General features: G+C 40.3%; 2 protein-coding genes across 3 annotated transcripts; one reads left to right on the top strand and one right to left on the bottom strand.

The window, feature by feature from the left end:
- Nucleotides 1-4,659: 4,659 nt before the first annotated feature.
- timm29 (translocase of inner mitochondrial membrane 29) lies at nt 4,660-8,633 on the bottom strand. The gene is made up of 2 exons (XM_056402501.1): nt 8,422-8,633; nt 4,660-7,411 (listed from the first exon to the last, which is right to left on the bottom strand). Exons 1-2 carry the CDS (start codon nt 8,525-8,527, stop codon nt 6,741-6,743), a joined length of 777 nt encoding a protein of 258 aa, XP_056258476.1. The 5' UTR covers nt 8,528-8,633; the 3' UTR covers nt 4,660-6,740.
- A 668-nt stretch (nt 8,634-9,301) lies between these two features.
- On the top strand, nt 9,302-16,627 carry yipf2 (Yip1 domain family, member 2). Of its 2 annotated transcripts, none has more exons than XM_056400832.1 (9): nt 9,302-9,368; nt 9,834-9,899; nt 11,212-11,363; nt 11,462-11,542; nt 11,711-11,798; nt 12,677-12,793; nt 12,894-13,060; nt 14,510-14,692; nt 14,772-16,627. In XM_056400832.1, exons 2-9 carry the CDS (start codon nt 9,869-9,871, stop codon nt 14,859-14,861), a joined length of 909 nt encoding a protein of 302 aa, XP_056256807.1. In that variant the 5' UTR covers nt 9,302-9,368; nt 9,834-9,868; the 3' UTR covers nt 14,862-16,627. The 2 variants fall into 2 exon arrangements, with proteins under 2 accessions (XP_056256807.1, XP_056256806.1); XM_056400831.1 differs by having other exon boundaries at nt 9,312-9,566.
- The last annotated feature ends 970 nt before the right edge of the window (nt 16,628-17,597 follow it).

Here is a 17,597-nt window from a genome sequence, read left to right as displayed (position 1 = left end):
TTTCCATCAAGGAGTTCTCATTCCTCTTCCTCTATTTCATCCATGCATTTCACAAGAGCAATAAATGGTCCCCGAACCTTTTCAAACATATCCTGTTTCCTTTTCCATATATAAGTCACTGTTGCTAAGGGGAAAGTGTTTAACATTTGCCTGACCCAGTATGCAACACTTTGTCCGTTAGTCATTTTCCAAAACATTGCAATTTTGGGTAAAGCCATAGAATAAAAAACCCAGGATCCATTGGAATGTCTTTTGAGATAATCATTTCAATTACCTTTTACCCCCCCAGAAAAAATGTATTCTGCTGCATTGCCAAACATAAAGAAAGTGCATTTTGTACACAAATTGGGAATATTGCTATTATATTTATTTATTTATTATTTATTTTATTTTATTTTATTTCGGTTTGTTATAATAAAACTTTGGTTGAAGGTATTTGAAAAAAAAAATTCTATTTATGTCATATTTGCACCTAACCTCTTCAAATGACATCATGTTGTCTGTGTTGGGTAAATACAAATCCTTATTTTTTTTTTTCTAACCCTTTAAAAACTGCATCTGCTCTTCCTGGTGTGAAACGCTGTTCCCCACACGGGACTGTACTGTGATAATAAGCCAGATTCCTTCGTAAAGCTATTTACTTCAAACCATACCTTGATCATATTTTTAACAATTGGATTAGCAGTTTGTTTCATCAAATTCGGCAATGTATCTGGGCAGAGGTAAAAAAGGCTGATTCCATTTCTTTCCACGGTGGAACATCCCTTGTTGCAAAATGAAACCTGATAGTACCAAATTATATTAGGACATTTCAAACCACCTTTCCTATATTCAGTTGATCATTTCACTGCCAAAGTGAGATGGGCAACTGTATCAAAAGACTTGAACAAATCAATAAAAAGGGCTGCAGCGTATCTTTTGCAGTCTGGTGCCTCAGTAATGATCACTTCAATAGCATTGATTATTGCTTCCTGAGCCTGACGCAAGTTTTGATAAAGTATTTTTTAAAGTATGTTTTTAATAAAGCATTTCTGTCTAAAGATTCTTTAAGTTGTTCACTAAAAGCTTTTTCAAGGACTTTAGCTAAAACACATTCAGGACGCCCTCCTGTCTGCAAAGGGAGAACATGGGCAGATTTTGATATTTTAGGAATCTGATTGTTGGAAAGAGAAAGATTAAAAGTGTAAGTCAGAGGTTCTGCTATAAAGTCTGCCGCTAACTGGAGAAAGAAGGATGGAGCTTGTCAGGTTGGTCCAGTTGTTTTAGGGCTCTATCAACCTCTAGCACATTGAAACATTTAATATTGAATGGTTGAACCATAGAATAAGTCTGGGGTGGTGAAGAGTGAGCCCTGTGCTCATTAGGCTGTTTGAATCTGGATGTAAAGACTCAAAAACATCAGTCTTCTCCAATGCACATCGGCAACTCCCTCGAGCTTACACTTGCAAATAAAGAATTTATTACTTTACAAAATTTCTAAGGATTATTTAAATTACTAGTAGTTTAAAAAGGTGCAGCTTGGATTTAATCTTTTTGATTAAAGAGGTACAACAATTTCAGAACCATCTGAAATAAACCAGTGAGCCTGAGATTTGGATTTTCTGGCTTTAGCCCAGGCGACATCTGTTTCTTTTAGTGGAGTGGACAGCTGAGGGGAAAACCCTGGATTGTTTTGGACTTTCCCTCTAAATTTGCTCTAATTTTAGTAAAAGCACTTCCAAGCCAGTTCTACATTATTAATCAGAGAGATCTTGTTCCACTTAAAGTCCCACAAATCATGAAGAAAAGCTTGCTCACAGAAATGCTTAACCCTGGTTTAAGAATTTTACATTTTAAAAAATTTGTGGTCTTGTTTTGGGAGTTTAGCTTGTCTGATCGCACCTATAACACAATGGTCACTAAAACCATTTGCAAATACAGCAGTATTGGAATGTCTCTGAGGAGCATTTGTTAGAAATAAATCCAGAAGAGAGGATTTCTCTGGGCTTTTAAGAGTCGGACGAGCTGAGCTGTTGATTAAGATTAAATGAATCATGGGTAGATTTATTTAATAATCTAATCTATATCATTTTTGGCAGCAGCATAACAAAATATGAAAGAAGTGAAAGAGTCTGAACACTTTCTGAATGCACTGGTATCTTTGGTAATAAATGCTTATAATATTGAACATTCACGATCAGACATCAGACACTCACATTCCTCTTTGTTTTACTCGACACTTAAACTCAAGTCAGTGTGTTGATGTCCAGAACATTGTGTTAGTTAAATTTCCACACAGCTGTTGCTATTTCAGAGGCGATATTTTGTTATTTCGAAGAACATGTTTACATTTTTGTCTGCACATTAATAAATAAGCACCATTAACGCAGTGGACTGATACGCAGCACTGAGGAGAAGTGGTATTAATGAAAGCCTAACAATACTCATATGGCGCACGGCGCTCAAGTGTCAAGACAAGCAGAATGGCGCCGGGCTTTTCTCAGGGTGGTTTGTGAAAATGATGGTCAGTCAGAATGAAGGTGATAAATGTCAGTGTAGCATTCACTGTTGTTTTAGCCTCAGGTGGTCGAGGAACTGAGGGAATATATATTTAGCTATTTTGCTCTCTTTCTTTTACTAACTGTTGAAGTAAAACATGATTTAGCACACAACAGTCCAGATTATCACAAGTTACAAGCTAACAAACCACATAAACAAATAAAAGATGCTAACTGCGCTAACAGTTCTGATCCGTCTGCTAGTCTCTGGTTCTGGTCTCAACAGACTCCTCATCTGAGTCTGAGTCTGACTGAGGCTCAAACATGTTTCCTCCTCTAACCATCTTGATACTCTCTGCTCTCTCACCTGTCCACCTGGAGCCAGCAGGTGGTGGGCGGGGCCACAAGACCTGATCTGGATCTCTCAATGAGGAAGTAAAAGCAGATGAGATTAAGACACAGTTTTCCTTTTATTCACTTTTTATGTGGGAAAACCATGTTAAACAAAATATGAATCATACATACATACGTTACATACTTTAAAACATGTAGGAGAAGAACTCCTTGCTACACACCACAGAAGAACATTAGATTTCAACACCTTCTTTTCTAGCAAAAGTATAAAATCTTGTTTATTTTCCTTTCCTAGAACAGTTAGCAGCTTTAATACGTGGATCAGATTGTTCAGGAGAGTCCTTAAATTCATCAAGTGAAGAGTTACCTGAGTTTACACAGATGGAAAATATGACAAAGACAACTCACTCCTTCACCCTTTCACACCAAAGTTACTGCGTATAAGCAGAGTTGTGTCGCAGCTCCGTGTGAGAAGCTTCGGGCTGGTGTGTTTTCAGTGTCAGTGGAAGGTGTCGCCGCTGTGTTTCTGGTTTAACAGCTGAGCAGGTCTGCTGACCATGTTTGTGTGTCCGGACAGACGTCACAGCACGGGAAAGGTTAACGTTAGATACTTACTGTATGTCATTGCTCAAACATTATGTAAATTACTTTTCTGGCGTGAAAGAGACATGTTTTAAGAAGGAGGGGGGCAATAGGCCTTCATTCTTCTCCTTCTTCAAATGCATTTCCAGCAGGCTGCACGCCACGAAGCCTAATGCTGCTCTCCACCGTTATTAAACAAAAGGAGTCATTACAGATCATGTTCTAGATTATAGTCCAGTATAACGCAGGAAATTCAAAACAGCTTTCTCAACTAGCTGATAGTTATTTTCATAAGAAAACAACAGCAAATCAGGCGGCTCTTTAAACAGTTGTTGCCGTTCAACTCAGTAATGTCTACAGGCCAGAAGAACATGGTGCACAGTCTCTGGACTGAGCCATCTGCATGCTTGCCTATCATTCTTAAACAGCCTTGCTATAGGACACAGTGACCTGATCGTAACCTGGTCATGATGACTTCATCTCTTCTTTTAGAGCTGTGACCTTTCCCTTTTCACCTTGAGTTACAAAGAAAAAATAAAGTCTCTCCCTTCCACTCCTTTTTCCTCCCGCCGCTCACATGGCAGCTATAGGTCTTCAGTCAGTCCATGAAATAAAACAACAAAGTGGGGACAGGCAGAAATAACATCTATGTGAATTTTGAGGCCACATAGTTTTGTTAAATGCCCTGTTAGGTTTTGGGAAAGTTTTATTTTCAGCTTCTTCAAGTTTTTTTTTTTTTTTTTTTTTAGAAATGTATCAAACTTTCTCTTTAAATGATAATTCATCTAAAGCATCAAAGGAAACTCAATATATAAATGTTGTTAAAATGCTCATACAGTGACTTGCTGCTGTTTAATAACTGCTCCATATTGTTATGGAATGTGAAATTGCAGTTATCGAGTGACACCCAGCTCAATGAACTGGCTGGCACTGCGCTCATAATTATTTGGCACTAGATCGCCCTCTGCTGGTAAAGTCTAAAAACACCACCTGAACAGAGATCCAGAGGCAGTGGGGTCAGCTCACTTTGAAAAAACCACAGGCTTGTGTCTGACCTTTGACTTCCTCCAGGTGATCTCCGACAGTGAGTCATAGCGTGACATCATGGGCCACATTTGACCCCGTTATGGATCCATCTCCCTATAGGTGGGTTATAAGTGGGTTATCAGGACAAGGGGTACATCTACTCTACTACTTTCTACTGTACTGCATGTATTTATCAACTTAAATTCAAATTTACACACAATCTTATTAAATAAACTCAATGAGCACTTTATTAGGAACACCATACTAACACTGGGTACTTCCTCCCTTTGCTCAGCAGCCTCAGTTCTTCATGTCATTGATTCCACCAGATGTTGAAACTTTCCTCTGAGCCTCTGCTCCATGTTGACAGGATGCATCACATCATTCCTGCAGATTCATCAGCTGCACATTCAAGCTGCCAATCCCCTTTTCTACCACATCCCAGAGGTGTTCTTCTGGATTCAGGTCTGGAGACTGGAGGGGGGGGGGGAACCCACTTTGAAACCACTTTGTGACATGGAGCATTATCCTGCTGGAAGGAGCTGTTGTTAGAAGATGGTGAACTGTGGCCGTGAAGGGATGAACGTCTGATGATATCCCTTAATAAATGGTGCAGGATTCTAGCAGAGGGACTCACCAAGTTTTTATATCTTATTATGCAATGTTCTGCAGTTTTTATCCCTAATGGCCTCATTGGACAAAGTTTATAAGTAAATGAATTAAATCTATTTGGTATACATATTTGTGTGTAGCTCCAAGGTGGGGTTGATTTCTCATCAGAGTGAGTTGCCGGAGCAGTCCAGTTCATTTACCACTCTGTTTGATTTCACTTCAACATCTGATCAGCAGTAACCGAAGACAGGAGTGACAAAATCCATCATCTACCACAGAGGTTTTCAAAGTGGGAGGCGGGCCTCACCAGGGGGGCTCCAAACAGTTTCAGTGGAGGCTCGGTGAATGGAAGGGGAAAAAAAATATTACAAGTTATCAAAATGAGATCACGTAAATTAGCCTGAACGCGTGTGATTTGGTTGAAGAGATACTTCAGAGATACAGTCGTTTTGGGGAATTTTACTGTTTTTCCCTACAGTCAGAAAATAATAATGGCCTCAGGACACACCTTTTTTATGTATTTGGTTTAGTCTCGAGTCAAGTCAAACTGCAGTATTGGACTATCTCGGCTCAGAGTGTCTGTGGGATCAAATAACAATCATGAACCCGTAGGCATCCAGGAAACAAAGCAAATAAGCTAAGACGGGGAAGTCTCAGACTTTGAAAACCCTGATCTGCAACACTGCACAGGTTCACTTCATCATCACATTGTTTATGGTCATATCTTTAGTTTATTCCCGAAGTCGAGCTGAGGAAGAACCTCCAAACATGACAGTTGGATGAGATGTTTAAATGCCAGTTTGCATATTTGAGTGTCTCAAAACCAGTTCAAGGGTTTATCAGGTTTCTGAAACCAGGATATGACCTTTACAGTTCTTTATCAACACTTAACTGGGATATTACAAAAAAAATGATCATAACCAGAATACTGTCCATGTTAACACACTCAATGTGACATAATGATATTACTGTTACTGCATCTACAAATCAATTTGCTGTAAAAGCATAAAACAACTCAGGAGACGTAAAAAACATCAGTCAAATGTCATATTTTGACAACTGCTCAGAATTATGTAGAGAGAGCTCTTCCTGGAGCCATCACTTTGCAGACGTTCAACAATGATACAAATAGGAATCCATCACTGAAGTGACACATTTTTACATCCATGCTTGCAGAAATTTAAGCAAAATGTAGTAACGAGAATGTGAGAAAATGCAAATTAATTAAAAGACAACGAGGCAGTTTGAAGGAGAGTGGGTACAGTAAACTGTGGCAAAAATAGGAATCACTTATTAATATCCAGCATTTGTTTGCATTTTAGTAAAAGGATGAAGGTCTTTATAAATATGTTGGGGTTGTGAGATAAAACAGCTGTAAGACGCCTGGCGATAACTGACAGATTTATTGACATGTGGTCCAAAAAAAACCATGCAGGAATAAATAAAATACAACTGAGGATTCTGAAGGGCTTTTACTTTGACGAGACAAAGGTGTGAGCATGACATGATGAATGAGAATAAGTGGTTCAGTCTTTTATGCAGAGAGTGTGTGTGTGTGTGTGTGTGTGTGTGTGTGTGTGTGTGTGTTGTGTGTGTGTGTGTGTGTGTGTGTGTGTGTGTGTGTGTGTGTGTGTGTGCCTGCGTGCCTGCCTGTCTGCCTGCTCCACACAGCACTTCAGCTTGAGTCCGTTAATCTTTCAGTGGTTTCATTTGGCTCTCTTCACTGATCCTCTCCTCCATTCTGTCCACTACTTTCGTTTCCTTCTCCTCCTCCTCCTCCACCTCCACCATTAGTGGTAACCAGGACTCTTTGTGCAGCCTCTCATTCCTTTCCACCTCCTGAACGGTGGGTGGCAACGTCACCTGCATGTGAGCCGGCAAGTGCTTGAACTCTTCCGTGTTCACGTCATAGTCCTGCATCTTTGAGTCCAGGATCCACCAGCGGCCAACGAAGCCCACATCCAGCACCCGCCGGGGGAACTCCCACCAGGGCTCTGACAGATTGGAGCACTGGGCTTCGTACAGTGTGGCGTCAGGATCGTAGCTGGAGTGGTAAACCAGAGAGAGAAGACCCAGGCTGGCGTGGCGGAGTCGGCCCTCGTTACGAAGCTTCACCAGACTCTGCACGTGCCCGTCAGAGTTCGCACTGCGGATCCACGGTGACAGCAGGGCCAGCTGGTTGGAGCGCTCCAGCAGGGCTCCCTCAAAGGACGACTGGTCTGGTTTAGTGTAGAAACAGGCCCAGGCCCCGCCCAGGAAGGTCATGTATACTGAGGCTTTGACCGGCCGCTCCCAGGCACCAACCACCATCTCCCTACATGCCTCTTTATAATCAGAGACCAGGCCGCGGCACCACACACCTACAGACAGCAGAGGTGGAGACACTTCATTACACCTGGTGTCCTAAACACACACACACCTCACTGAGCAGCCTCCATCTCAGCCAGACACTGCAGCTGTCAGTTAGTGCATCTGAAGTACACATTTATCAAACTTGCACAATTCATACTTCTTTAGAGCTGCAACAATAAAACAATACAGCTGTCTTGTATATGGAGGGAAGACAAGGGCCATTTCTATTTAATGCTCGCTGTGTTTTTTCCCCATTACAGTCTCAATTCACTGGTTCCTTTCTCATCTCTCATGAAGATGAACAAACAGAAGCTAGGGCTGGGATTAATAATGGGAGATTAATAATGGGAGAACTATGGCTGAACGATATGCAAAGAGAAAAAAAAGAAGACCGAAATCATATTGCATGAGTCATGATTTCAGTAGGAATGGTAATTTTTTCATTTCATTTGTTGGTGCTTGTACCAAACACATTTTACCTTTATCAAGAAAACAACTGCAGCTCCTATAATTAGGATATTGCACTTAGCCACATTATGATTTAGATAATATTTCATTAATTGTTCTGTTCGAGGGTGAACGAATAATGAAATGAATCACACACACTTACTCAAGAATTTATAACATTTATACACAACCTTGAACAAGATGAGGCATGATGAAGTGTAAGTATGAAACAGATCCTGCTGACCGAATCTATGACAGTCAGACTACTGACAGACAGCTACTGTGGTTATTGCCATGCAGGATAACAGCTACATTAAAGTTATTGTCATGCCACCAATATACAGTAAGGCTATATCAACATTATGCAGGGAACACATCTGTTGGGCAGCATGGGAAGTCACCATGTACACCTCCTGATGGTGTCTTAAATTTAGCATCGTACAATGTTAGTGTAAAGCTATCAAGTGAATTGAGCAGTAGGTTAAATTAACGGTTACCTTAACTTTAACTAGTGGTGTCCCTGTAACCTTACACTAACTAGCTGATGTCTCTCGTGAGCTCAGTATCTCACCTGCTTTGCTGTTTTTCAGTCTTTCCCAGCGGGTTTTTGAGACCGGAGCTGCTGCTGCTTCGGCCGCAGCACAGAACATCCTCGTTGCGACACGCAACGAAGCCATTTCGACTGATTTTTAATGACTAGAACGGTCACCTTCATGCAGAAGAATCATTCTGATGGTCAAGAAGACAGCTCACATGGAGCCAAAATGGCGCCCGGTGGTGTATCTGTTTTAGCCTTCCGACAGAAAGTGCTAACTCGCAAACGTTCCGCTTGTTAATTGAACACCTCCTACTTCTTCTTCTATAATTTTAATGGTGTACTACAAACTAACGTTGACCCAAAATATTTCAGAAAGGAAATCGTAATTGAATGAATATTTGCCTAAAACGTAATCTTAATAAGCATTGACAAACACATTATTCATGGCATAACAAGCCTATGAAAGGAAAATTATAAATTATAAAAACTCACTCCAACGCTTCTTTGGACGAATTTATATTTTGTTGAAGTTTTTTCGTTTTTAATTTGATTATATCCTTGTTTTTCTTGAGGTTTTTTTTTTTTTACCATAGTTCCTGGAATTATACAACAAAGGTCAAATAAAATAAAATAAAAACACCAGTAGTTTTCTCGGGTACACAACATACAGCGTCAACTCAAATTTACTCATATGTGCACAAAAACAGTCTATCAAATATTATTTATCAACATTTGGAAAAAACCGCACAGAAGTCACATTTGTAGGCACAAACGATGAGTGACAGTTGGAGATGGGTGTAGGGACCATGGATGTACATCCATGGTAGGGACCGAATTGGAATTGAGCCTTTTTTTTTCTACATTTCGATCGCAGCCCACGATTCACGTGACAGCTTTGTTTACGTGGTGACGTGTACCGGAAGGCATGCCAACTAGACTGCCTGCCCTGAGAGCAGTGTCGCTACCTCTGACAGAAAAGCGTGAGCAGTGTTTTATTATTATTTCTGTCAGTTTATTAAACCTACACGTCCCGTGTCATATATTTACGTTTATCACATTTAGATGTTAAAACCGATGCGAAACGAGAGTGCTAGCCTGCGTTTAGCCTAGCTAGTTTTAGCTGTTACAGCCGTGTGGCCGCTGTCAAGCCACCATCAGGGTCATCCTTCTGCGGACAGGTGCGAGTTTCAACGAGTTTTTCTGGTCACAATGCATAGGCAGAATTTAAAAGTGACTTGTCTTGGTTACTTTTGAGAATGGTGTGGATTATTGTATATTTACCTTTGTATTTAAAAGAGATTCTTAATAGGTTAGCTTGCTGCCTAGTATATTAACAGATGTTTGGTCTGTAAAGAGAAATTGACTGACTTATAAGATATATCCATCCTGCAGGAAGCTGTTTTATGTGAACATAACGTCTTACATCAATGTTCATCTTCTCTAAGGGGTTGCATGAGGTTGCTGTTTGGCCACAGAAAGAATGGCCAGCCCAAATGATCTACACTTCCAAGGTAAAGATCATGGAATTGAAATATTTCTTACTTTATTATAGCCTGGTTTTCATATGATACAACCTTTGGAAATTAATTCAATCATTTGATCTGTGACATCTGCCCTCATTTTTAACTGTATGACCATAAGATCCGTTAAACAATGGGTGCCTCTTATTTGTTTATAATTGTCTCTACATTTCCTTAACTTGAGTCCTTCCCTCACATCCTAGTCTCTTCCACTTAAAGAGCAAGGAGAGATTGACAGAAGAAGGAAAGAGAATTTGAGGAAACGTGTTTTTAGTTAAATGAAACAACCTTCTCTCTGAACTGGTGTCTGAAGTGATGGCACAGCTAGGTCAGCTGTCATTCTGCAGGTGTTACAACTCAGTAGTGTCTTTGATGCCTCAGAGTGAAAAGACTGTATTTGTCCAAATAATAAAAGGACGATTGGCAGCGATGCTTCATGATGGAAGACTAGATGTCTTCATCTGAGGAGCGAGGAGACAAGACAGAAGGCAAATGAGAAGCACCCAGGTCTGCGGCAGATTAATTGCAGTCCTGTGATACAGTGACCTCTAGTGGCATTAGCTGATTTCTGCAGGACACGAGCTGCAGTCAGACTAAACCACAGGGGCAGTTTAAACTGCCGGTGGTGGAACGTAACTAAGTACATTTACTAAGGTACTGTACTTCTGTGCACTTTTGAGGTACTTGTACTTTACTTGAGTACTTTCATTTTATGCAACATTATACTTCCACTCCACTACATCTTAGACATATTGTACTCCATTACATTTATTTGACAGCTTTAGTTACTAGTTACTTTTAAGATGAAGATTTTACACAATAGATAATCTAACAAGATTTTAAAATACAGCACATTGTTGGTTGTCTTTTGCTGCTAATACTTATGTATACTTATATACTTTTGCTAGAGTATTTTGACATTGCTCTATTGGTACTTTTACTTCAGTAAAGGATCTGAATACTGCTTCCTCTACTGTAAAGTGTAGCTACTGAGAACACAGCAACCTCTCATGTTATTGTATCCGACACAGGTTTAAATGTTCAAAAATACTTTGACATCTGATATTCTTTTGATGAATTGTCCGTTAAAGAGTAAATTTTAATTACACAAATTACAGGTTTGGTTCCAGTTTGTGTTGTGCTTTAGTTTAATCAGTTTGTCTCATCATTCCTCTGCCTGATCAGTCAGTGCAGAACCTGATCTGGAGTAGAACAGTGTTGTTTTGTGTGCACCTTGGATCTGGGCCCATTGTATCCCCGCCACCACCACTGACTCCCCGTGTTCTCCTCCGCATGTCTGTAGAGTTTGAGGAAGCAGCAGAGCTGTTGTCTGCAGATCCAAAGGCCTCCACACTCAGTATGTCTGCCTCAGACACCTCTGCTACAGCAGGAGGAGGAGAGGATGTGAAATTAGACCTGTCGGAGGATGAGGAGGGTCAGGAGGAGAGTTCAGAGGTGAGTGAATTATCTGTGTTGACTTACGTCACCACGACACCGGTTAAGAGTGTTGATGTTTTCGTTTGACAGTAGCTGAGAGCTGTCTGTGTTTTCAGTTGTTAGGAGGACAGAAACCAAGTGGTGGCTTCTGGACCTTTGAGTACTATGAGTCTTTCTTCAATGTGGACACAGTGCAGGTATGAGCCACTCCCTCTCTACAAATACAGTCATTATACAACTGCAGCTGTAGTTAGTGGATACAAGTGTTTTTTAAATAGCAAACCAAGTTAAAAGACATTTGCATTTTTATTAGTGACAGTTCCTAACAGTTTGTTCTTCTGTTTGACCCCCATCATGTGATGCAGGTACTGGACAGAGTTAAGGGATCAGTGTTGCCGTTACCTGGAAAAAACTTTATCAAACACTACCTTAGATCTAACCCAGATCTATATGGTAAGCCAGTAGAGACAAATTCAATTATTGATTTAAAGATCATACTCTTAATTATTAATGCTTATATTCAACTTTTTTCCTCTACTTTTTAAAATATTCAGCTTTTTCCAAAACATTTGTGCCATTGAAAGGAATGGAAGAACTGTTCAAATCCTCTGAAACTTACTCCACTTTGAACTTCAACTGTTTCCACATACTTTCAGCTACAGACGCATTTTGAACTTTAAATGGTTTTTTGAATGATTGCAATTTCAGTTTTATGACTTTTTTCTGTCTTCTTAAGAGTTTATAATGGTGCTCTATGGGAGCAGGTTAGCAGGCTAAAAAAAATTGTACTTCAGCTCTTGTAGCTCTCACATCTTTTACTTGTCACACACAATTTATATCTCAAATTGTAGACAGGTTTGCTCTGTTTCACACACTGCTACTACTTAAGAAATAGGACTTTTGTTTTTGGATTATCAGCCTCAGGAACAAGAGGAACCCTCAACGGCTCCATAGAGGCTCCAATGTTAATTCACCCCTCCCTCTCATGAGCGAAAACACAAATGTGGGCACTATTTAAACTGCGATATCTCAGTTATTTTTCTAATTATCTACACAAATGCACATGCACATCCTCAGCAAAGTCTCCTGACACTTACTGTGAAAAAACTTCCGCAATAAAAACTATAGTTTTTGAGTTAAGGCTTGTTTGGGGGGATACGTCAGTGGTGCTACTAGTAATTAACTATTAATACAAAGAATTTCTTTATTGACAGTTTTAAGGCATTTCATTTCTATGTATATCCTATCCTTTGCCTTTTAGCTGTTTCATCAACATGTTCCTGTGTGTGTGTGTGTGTGTGCCTGTGTGTGTGTGTGTGTGGCGTATATAGGTCCATTCTGGATCTGTGTGACGCTGGTGTTCTCAGTAGCGATAAGCGGGAACCTGTCCACCTTCCTCAGTGAGATGGGAAACCCCGCCTACCATTACAGACCACAGTTCCACAGAGGTCAGTCCTTCACACCGTCAGGTTCTGTGGTCTACATGAATTCATTGTGTTACTTTTATTGAGTCTGCTTTGTTTCTGTGTCGTGCTTTTCGCTTGGCAGTAACGATAGCTGCGGTAGTGATCTTCATGTATGCCTGGCTGGTGCCAATCGGTTTATGGGGTTTCCTGACCTGGCGGCAGGGGGCTGAGAGGCAGATTGGAGGCTATTCCTTCCTGGAGACAGTGTGTGTCTACGGTTACTCCCTCTTCATCTATATTCCCACCTCAGTGAGTAGATCCTTACTAAAGACTGTCAGGGTCATAATAAGATGTTTTTACACAGATAAACTATTCCAACATAAAGCACCATGTGTTTTTCTGAAAAAAAAAAAACTGTCATCTCTCCACCTGATTTAAAGCATGATCAGAACAAGTATCTTATATATTTTGTGATCTAGAAATGCCTCTCCTCCTGTGACAGTTGTTCTCTCTCACGGTGAATGCAATAACATGAACACAATTCATTCTATAAATCCATTTATTGCCATTTTCTCTCAAATACAATGGAAATGTGATTTAAATGATTGACAACTGGAAACTGAACGGCTCCAAAATGTCACGAATGAACTTGGAACCTCAGTCAAATAGTCATGTATTGTGACTGTTTGTCACACCACAGAAAAATTAAATCGAGTTTGATTTGTATAACACCAAATCACACACAAGGCACATTACAGAGTACGGTCAAGATCTTACAGTATTAAAGAGAGAAACCCAACACTTCCCACATTGAGCAGCACGTGGGGGCAGATATATACAGTATATATGGCAGATACTATTTGCACCCAGGGTGGATAGCCAGTATGGCTATTTACACCCATGTTCTGTGCTCCCTGACTATTACAATGAATCACATTGGAGAAATTCTGGCAGAAAGTCTTTCTAACACATGGTTAATGTTGTGAGAGGGTCTTTTTTAACTTAGACCCGCAACATTTTCCTAAATCTAACCAAACTGCGAATGAAAACTTAATATAATAATAAAATAAAAATAAAAAACATAACTTAACTAAGGGGCGACCCGACAGCTGAGTGGTTAGGGTGCATACCCTAATGCCCTGAGTGAGTCCCTGGTTCCACTCCCAGCTGGTTGAACTCTTTGCTGCATGTCACTCCCTTGTTCTCTGTCACTGCATTTCCTGTCAATCTTCACTGTCCTATCAAATAAAGATGCCCCCCAAAAACAATAAGTCATCTAATTCTAAAGATAAATAAATACCAATTTTTGATACACACAGGAGTCAAGCCCCGGTTTCCTGGGGGAAAGTCGTCAACGACGACCTCCTCCCTATGTTGTCTTTGTCACTCTTTATACTGTCTCATCCGTCTCCCCAAAGCCTTTCTGCAACAACATTTAATAAGCGCTTGATGATGGCAGATGTTTAGAACGCCACATGGTATATGGTGCTTATTAAATGGCACATTGCAACAATTTGTGCCATCCTGTACTCCATTTTTCAAAGGCATTAAAAAACAAAACGCTTAGGGAGCCATTGGGTGTTCCATACTTGTGTAAATAACCGAATAGCTCCTGTGCGACTATTTTCACCCAGATGCAAATAGATGCTCCTTGTTTCAGTTGTTAAGTGTGCACCAGTCTGATTGACAGTTTTCCAACTTTAACCCGAAACAGTGAGTGTGAAAACACCCTCAGACATGTGACCCTGTCATCCCCAGGTCCTGTGGATCATCCCATTTGAGTGGTTACGCTGGACACTGATCCTGGTTGCCATGATTATCTCCGGCTCAGTCCTGGTCCTCACCTTCTGGCCTGTTGTCCGTGACGACACCAAGGTGATGGCTGTGGCTACAGTCGTGACCATAGTGGTTTTGCACACGCTGCTGGCAATAGGCTGTAAGGTTAGTGGCGATGAAGCCTCATATCAGTTGCGCACGGTTAACCTTGACCACATGATCAACTTCCTCTCTTTTCTTTCAGATGTACTTCTTCCAGACAGCAATACATGTACCAACACTCATCCCTACAACCCCCTCCACTCACATCACACTGGCCACCAATTCCCACTGACCGAGGGAAAAGGAAGGAGAGTGGGCAGGGGAGAGGAAATGAAGGCTGTTATGTCTGGAATCACAGACCGATATATAACCATGTATAGACAAGCTGGTTGAGGCAATGTTGACTATTGCCACTGTGTGATTTGTTTCATGTTCCCTTCATGCGCTGGAATGGGTGTGTGTGGTTGTTTGTCTAATTTATCTTGAGGTTGGTTTCACTGTAACTGAAGTAGCATTTGTTCCTCTGCAATAACTGTGCATTTCTACTGTGATGTGCTGCATGTAGACTGTCTAGAATGATTTCCTTAACGCTGTGAACTCAGCAGCAAGACAGACACTAAATAAGAGAAATTAACAATGACTCATCATTATTTAATGAATGATTTATGAAATACTAAAAAACTGTGAATACAGAGTCCATAACAATTCCTTAAAGCCCAAGGTGACATCTTCAAATTCCTTATCTGGACTAAAAGCCAAAAGATATTAAATTTATAATTGTATAAATCAAAATATAGAATGAAATATAATTATTATATTTGATTTTGGGTGAAATTTCAACAATAAGTCAACAAGTATTGGGTGGAAACACTGGACATTTTGACTTGTTACAGGAAACAGGAAAAATACAACAAAAGAAGATGACACTAACAGTGGCTCTAATCTAATCAAGCGGTGACAGTAAGTTAGTCACCGGTCATTTTATTGACACCTTCAAATTGTCAAGCTGTTATTACAGGAAACCAAGTAGGAAAACTGTTCACTTCAGTCTCTGAGTTGGAGGTGTTGGGATTATGTGACAGCAGTTGGTGAAGAGAACTGGAGAGGTGTCAGTAACCAAAGCTGGCAAAATGGCTGCAAAGCCACCACTGGCAATTGCATGTAAATAAAATAGAGTATTACACAGTAACATAGCCAATTCAACCAATTGAAGAGGAGCTAAATAGTGTGTTTGTATTTGGTTTCACTAGTTACAAACACAGAAAAGCAGCTAAATGCAGTGACTACAAGGCTAGCAGATGCTAACGCCATATTTGTTGCAGAAAGTCAATAACGTTGATGATCCCCTGAAGTCTTGTCCACCGAGATCAAGTTACTTTAGTTTACGACCAAATACTTTCAACAGTAATGGCATTCCCATCAGCCTCTTGTGTTTAGTGCTAATTAGCCATTGTTAGCATGTGAACATGGTAAACATGTCTGCTGAACATCAGCATGTTAACATTGTTATTTTCTATTTTTGATGTTGCATGGTTTATGTTATGTTTAAGTTAGCATTAGCTAAGTTGTCTTAGTGCAGTCGCACAGAGCTCTGGTTGTAAACTCAGTCTTGTTCATTGATAAATGCTATGACAACTCATTTTCTGTCTACCTATTATTTGATTACCTGATTAATCCTTCCAGCACCAAGTGAAACCTTATAATTCCACCTCAATCACACATTTGAATGTCGTAAAGCTGAAGCAACAGCTTTCAGCAAATACTGTAAAATTAAGACTTAACACTTATTTATTGTTGAAAATTCAAACACTGAATCGCGTGAGCTGCTTGTTTCAGTCACGGATGTAGGAAAGGAAGTTATTCTGGACTAATGCAGTGTAGGACTCCTGCTGATGCACCACATCACTCAGCCTCCTAACTTTCATCTACAAAATGACTTCAGTCGTGTTGTTTGCATAGATGATTTATTGTAAACTGAGGAAAATGTTTGTGTCTGCGTAACCCCCACTGTGATGCTGTTTAGGGTGTTTTGTTAATAAACAGACTCTGTGCTGCTAATTTCTGTAACATTATTTCATCCACACTCTCAGCTATCTGTAACAACAGCTACGGCTCCATGCTGCTTCCTGTGTGAGTTCAAGCACGGCAGCCAAATCATTTATAGTTTTTTTTTTTTTTAATTCCCACATTTTATAGATTGTGAAAGGCGAGGATGTATGATTTATGATACATTTAATAACTTGTTCTCTGCATGTTACAGTTGCTTTATAAAATCCTTATCAAGCTCAGTTAGCTCCAGTAAACTGCCATAGTTCTCTTAAAGTAGACGTGGGTAAGCAGGTCTGAGTTAGAGCTGCCTTCGCCTTCTACCAGACATATGGCCGAACAATGCAGGGAACACCCATGAATGAGAATGAGAGGCTGATTGTTGCTATTGTTATTTTGAGGTGAGGTCAGAGGTCGTGACAAAAAACAAGATGAACAAATACATTTGCACATTGTACAGAGCCCTGGCGTACCGTATATATTGGATACTACATTAAAGAGCCAGAGCTCTGCTCTAATTCGAGTGGGTTTATAATGAGTGTAAAAACACCTGTGTTCGCCCTGAGAGTTGTTTTCCAGCTGAATGTGAAATGTCAGCTCATGAGTTTTGATGCATTTGGTTAAATCTGCTCCTGTTTATCTCGGCACTCATCATCAATAAATGCCAGTGTGCCACTTCCATTGGCAGCCGTACATGAACATGCCTGAGCTGTAGCAGAAGCACCACGTATGACACATGAAGGCGCATGTGTTGGATCACGAGCTGTTCCTTATTTTAATCTGGATTCATTTTCCCTGAAGTGTTTGGCTCCATCTTGTTTTCCCATTCCTGAACTCTTTGATGGCGTCGTCAGGGGAATGGTCCTCCACTTAGTTACAGACTGAAACATCTCAATATCAAATGGACAGCCATGAAATTTGCTCCCTAACTTTTTCTGATCCCTGTCTTTTCTTACAGTGTCAGTCATGCAGAACTATGTTG

Source organism: Seriola aureovittata, chromosome 17 (genome assembly GCF_021018895.1).
Source record: "Seriola aureovittata isolate HTS-2021-v1 ecotype China chromosome 17, ASM2101889v1, whole genome shotgun sequence".
NCBI classification, from domain to species: Eukaryota; Metazoa; Chordata; class Actinopteri; order Carangiformes; family Carangidae; genus Seriola; species Seriola aureovittata.
Note: the sequence above shows the minus strand (reverse complement) of the source record. Positions and strands in the feature narration are given on the sequence as shown.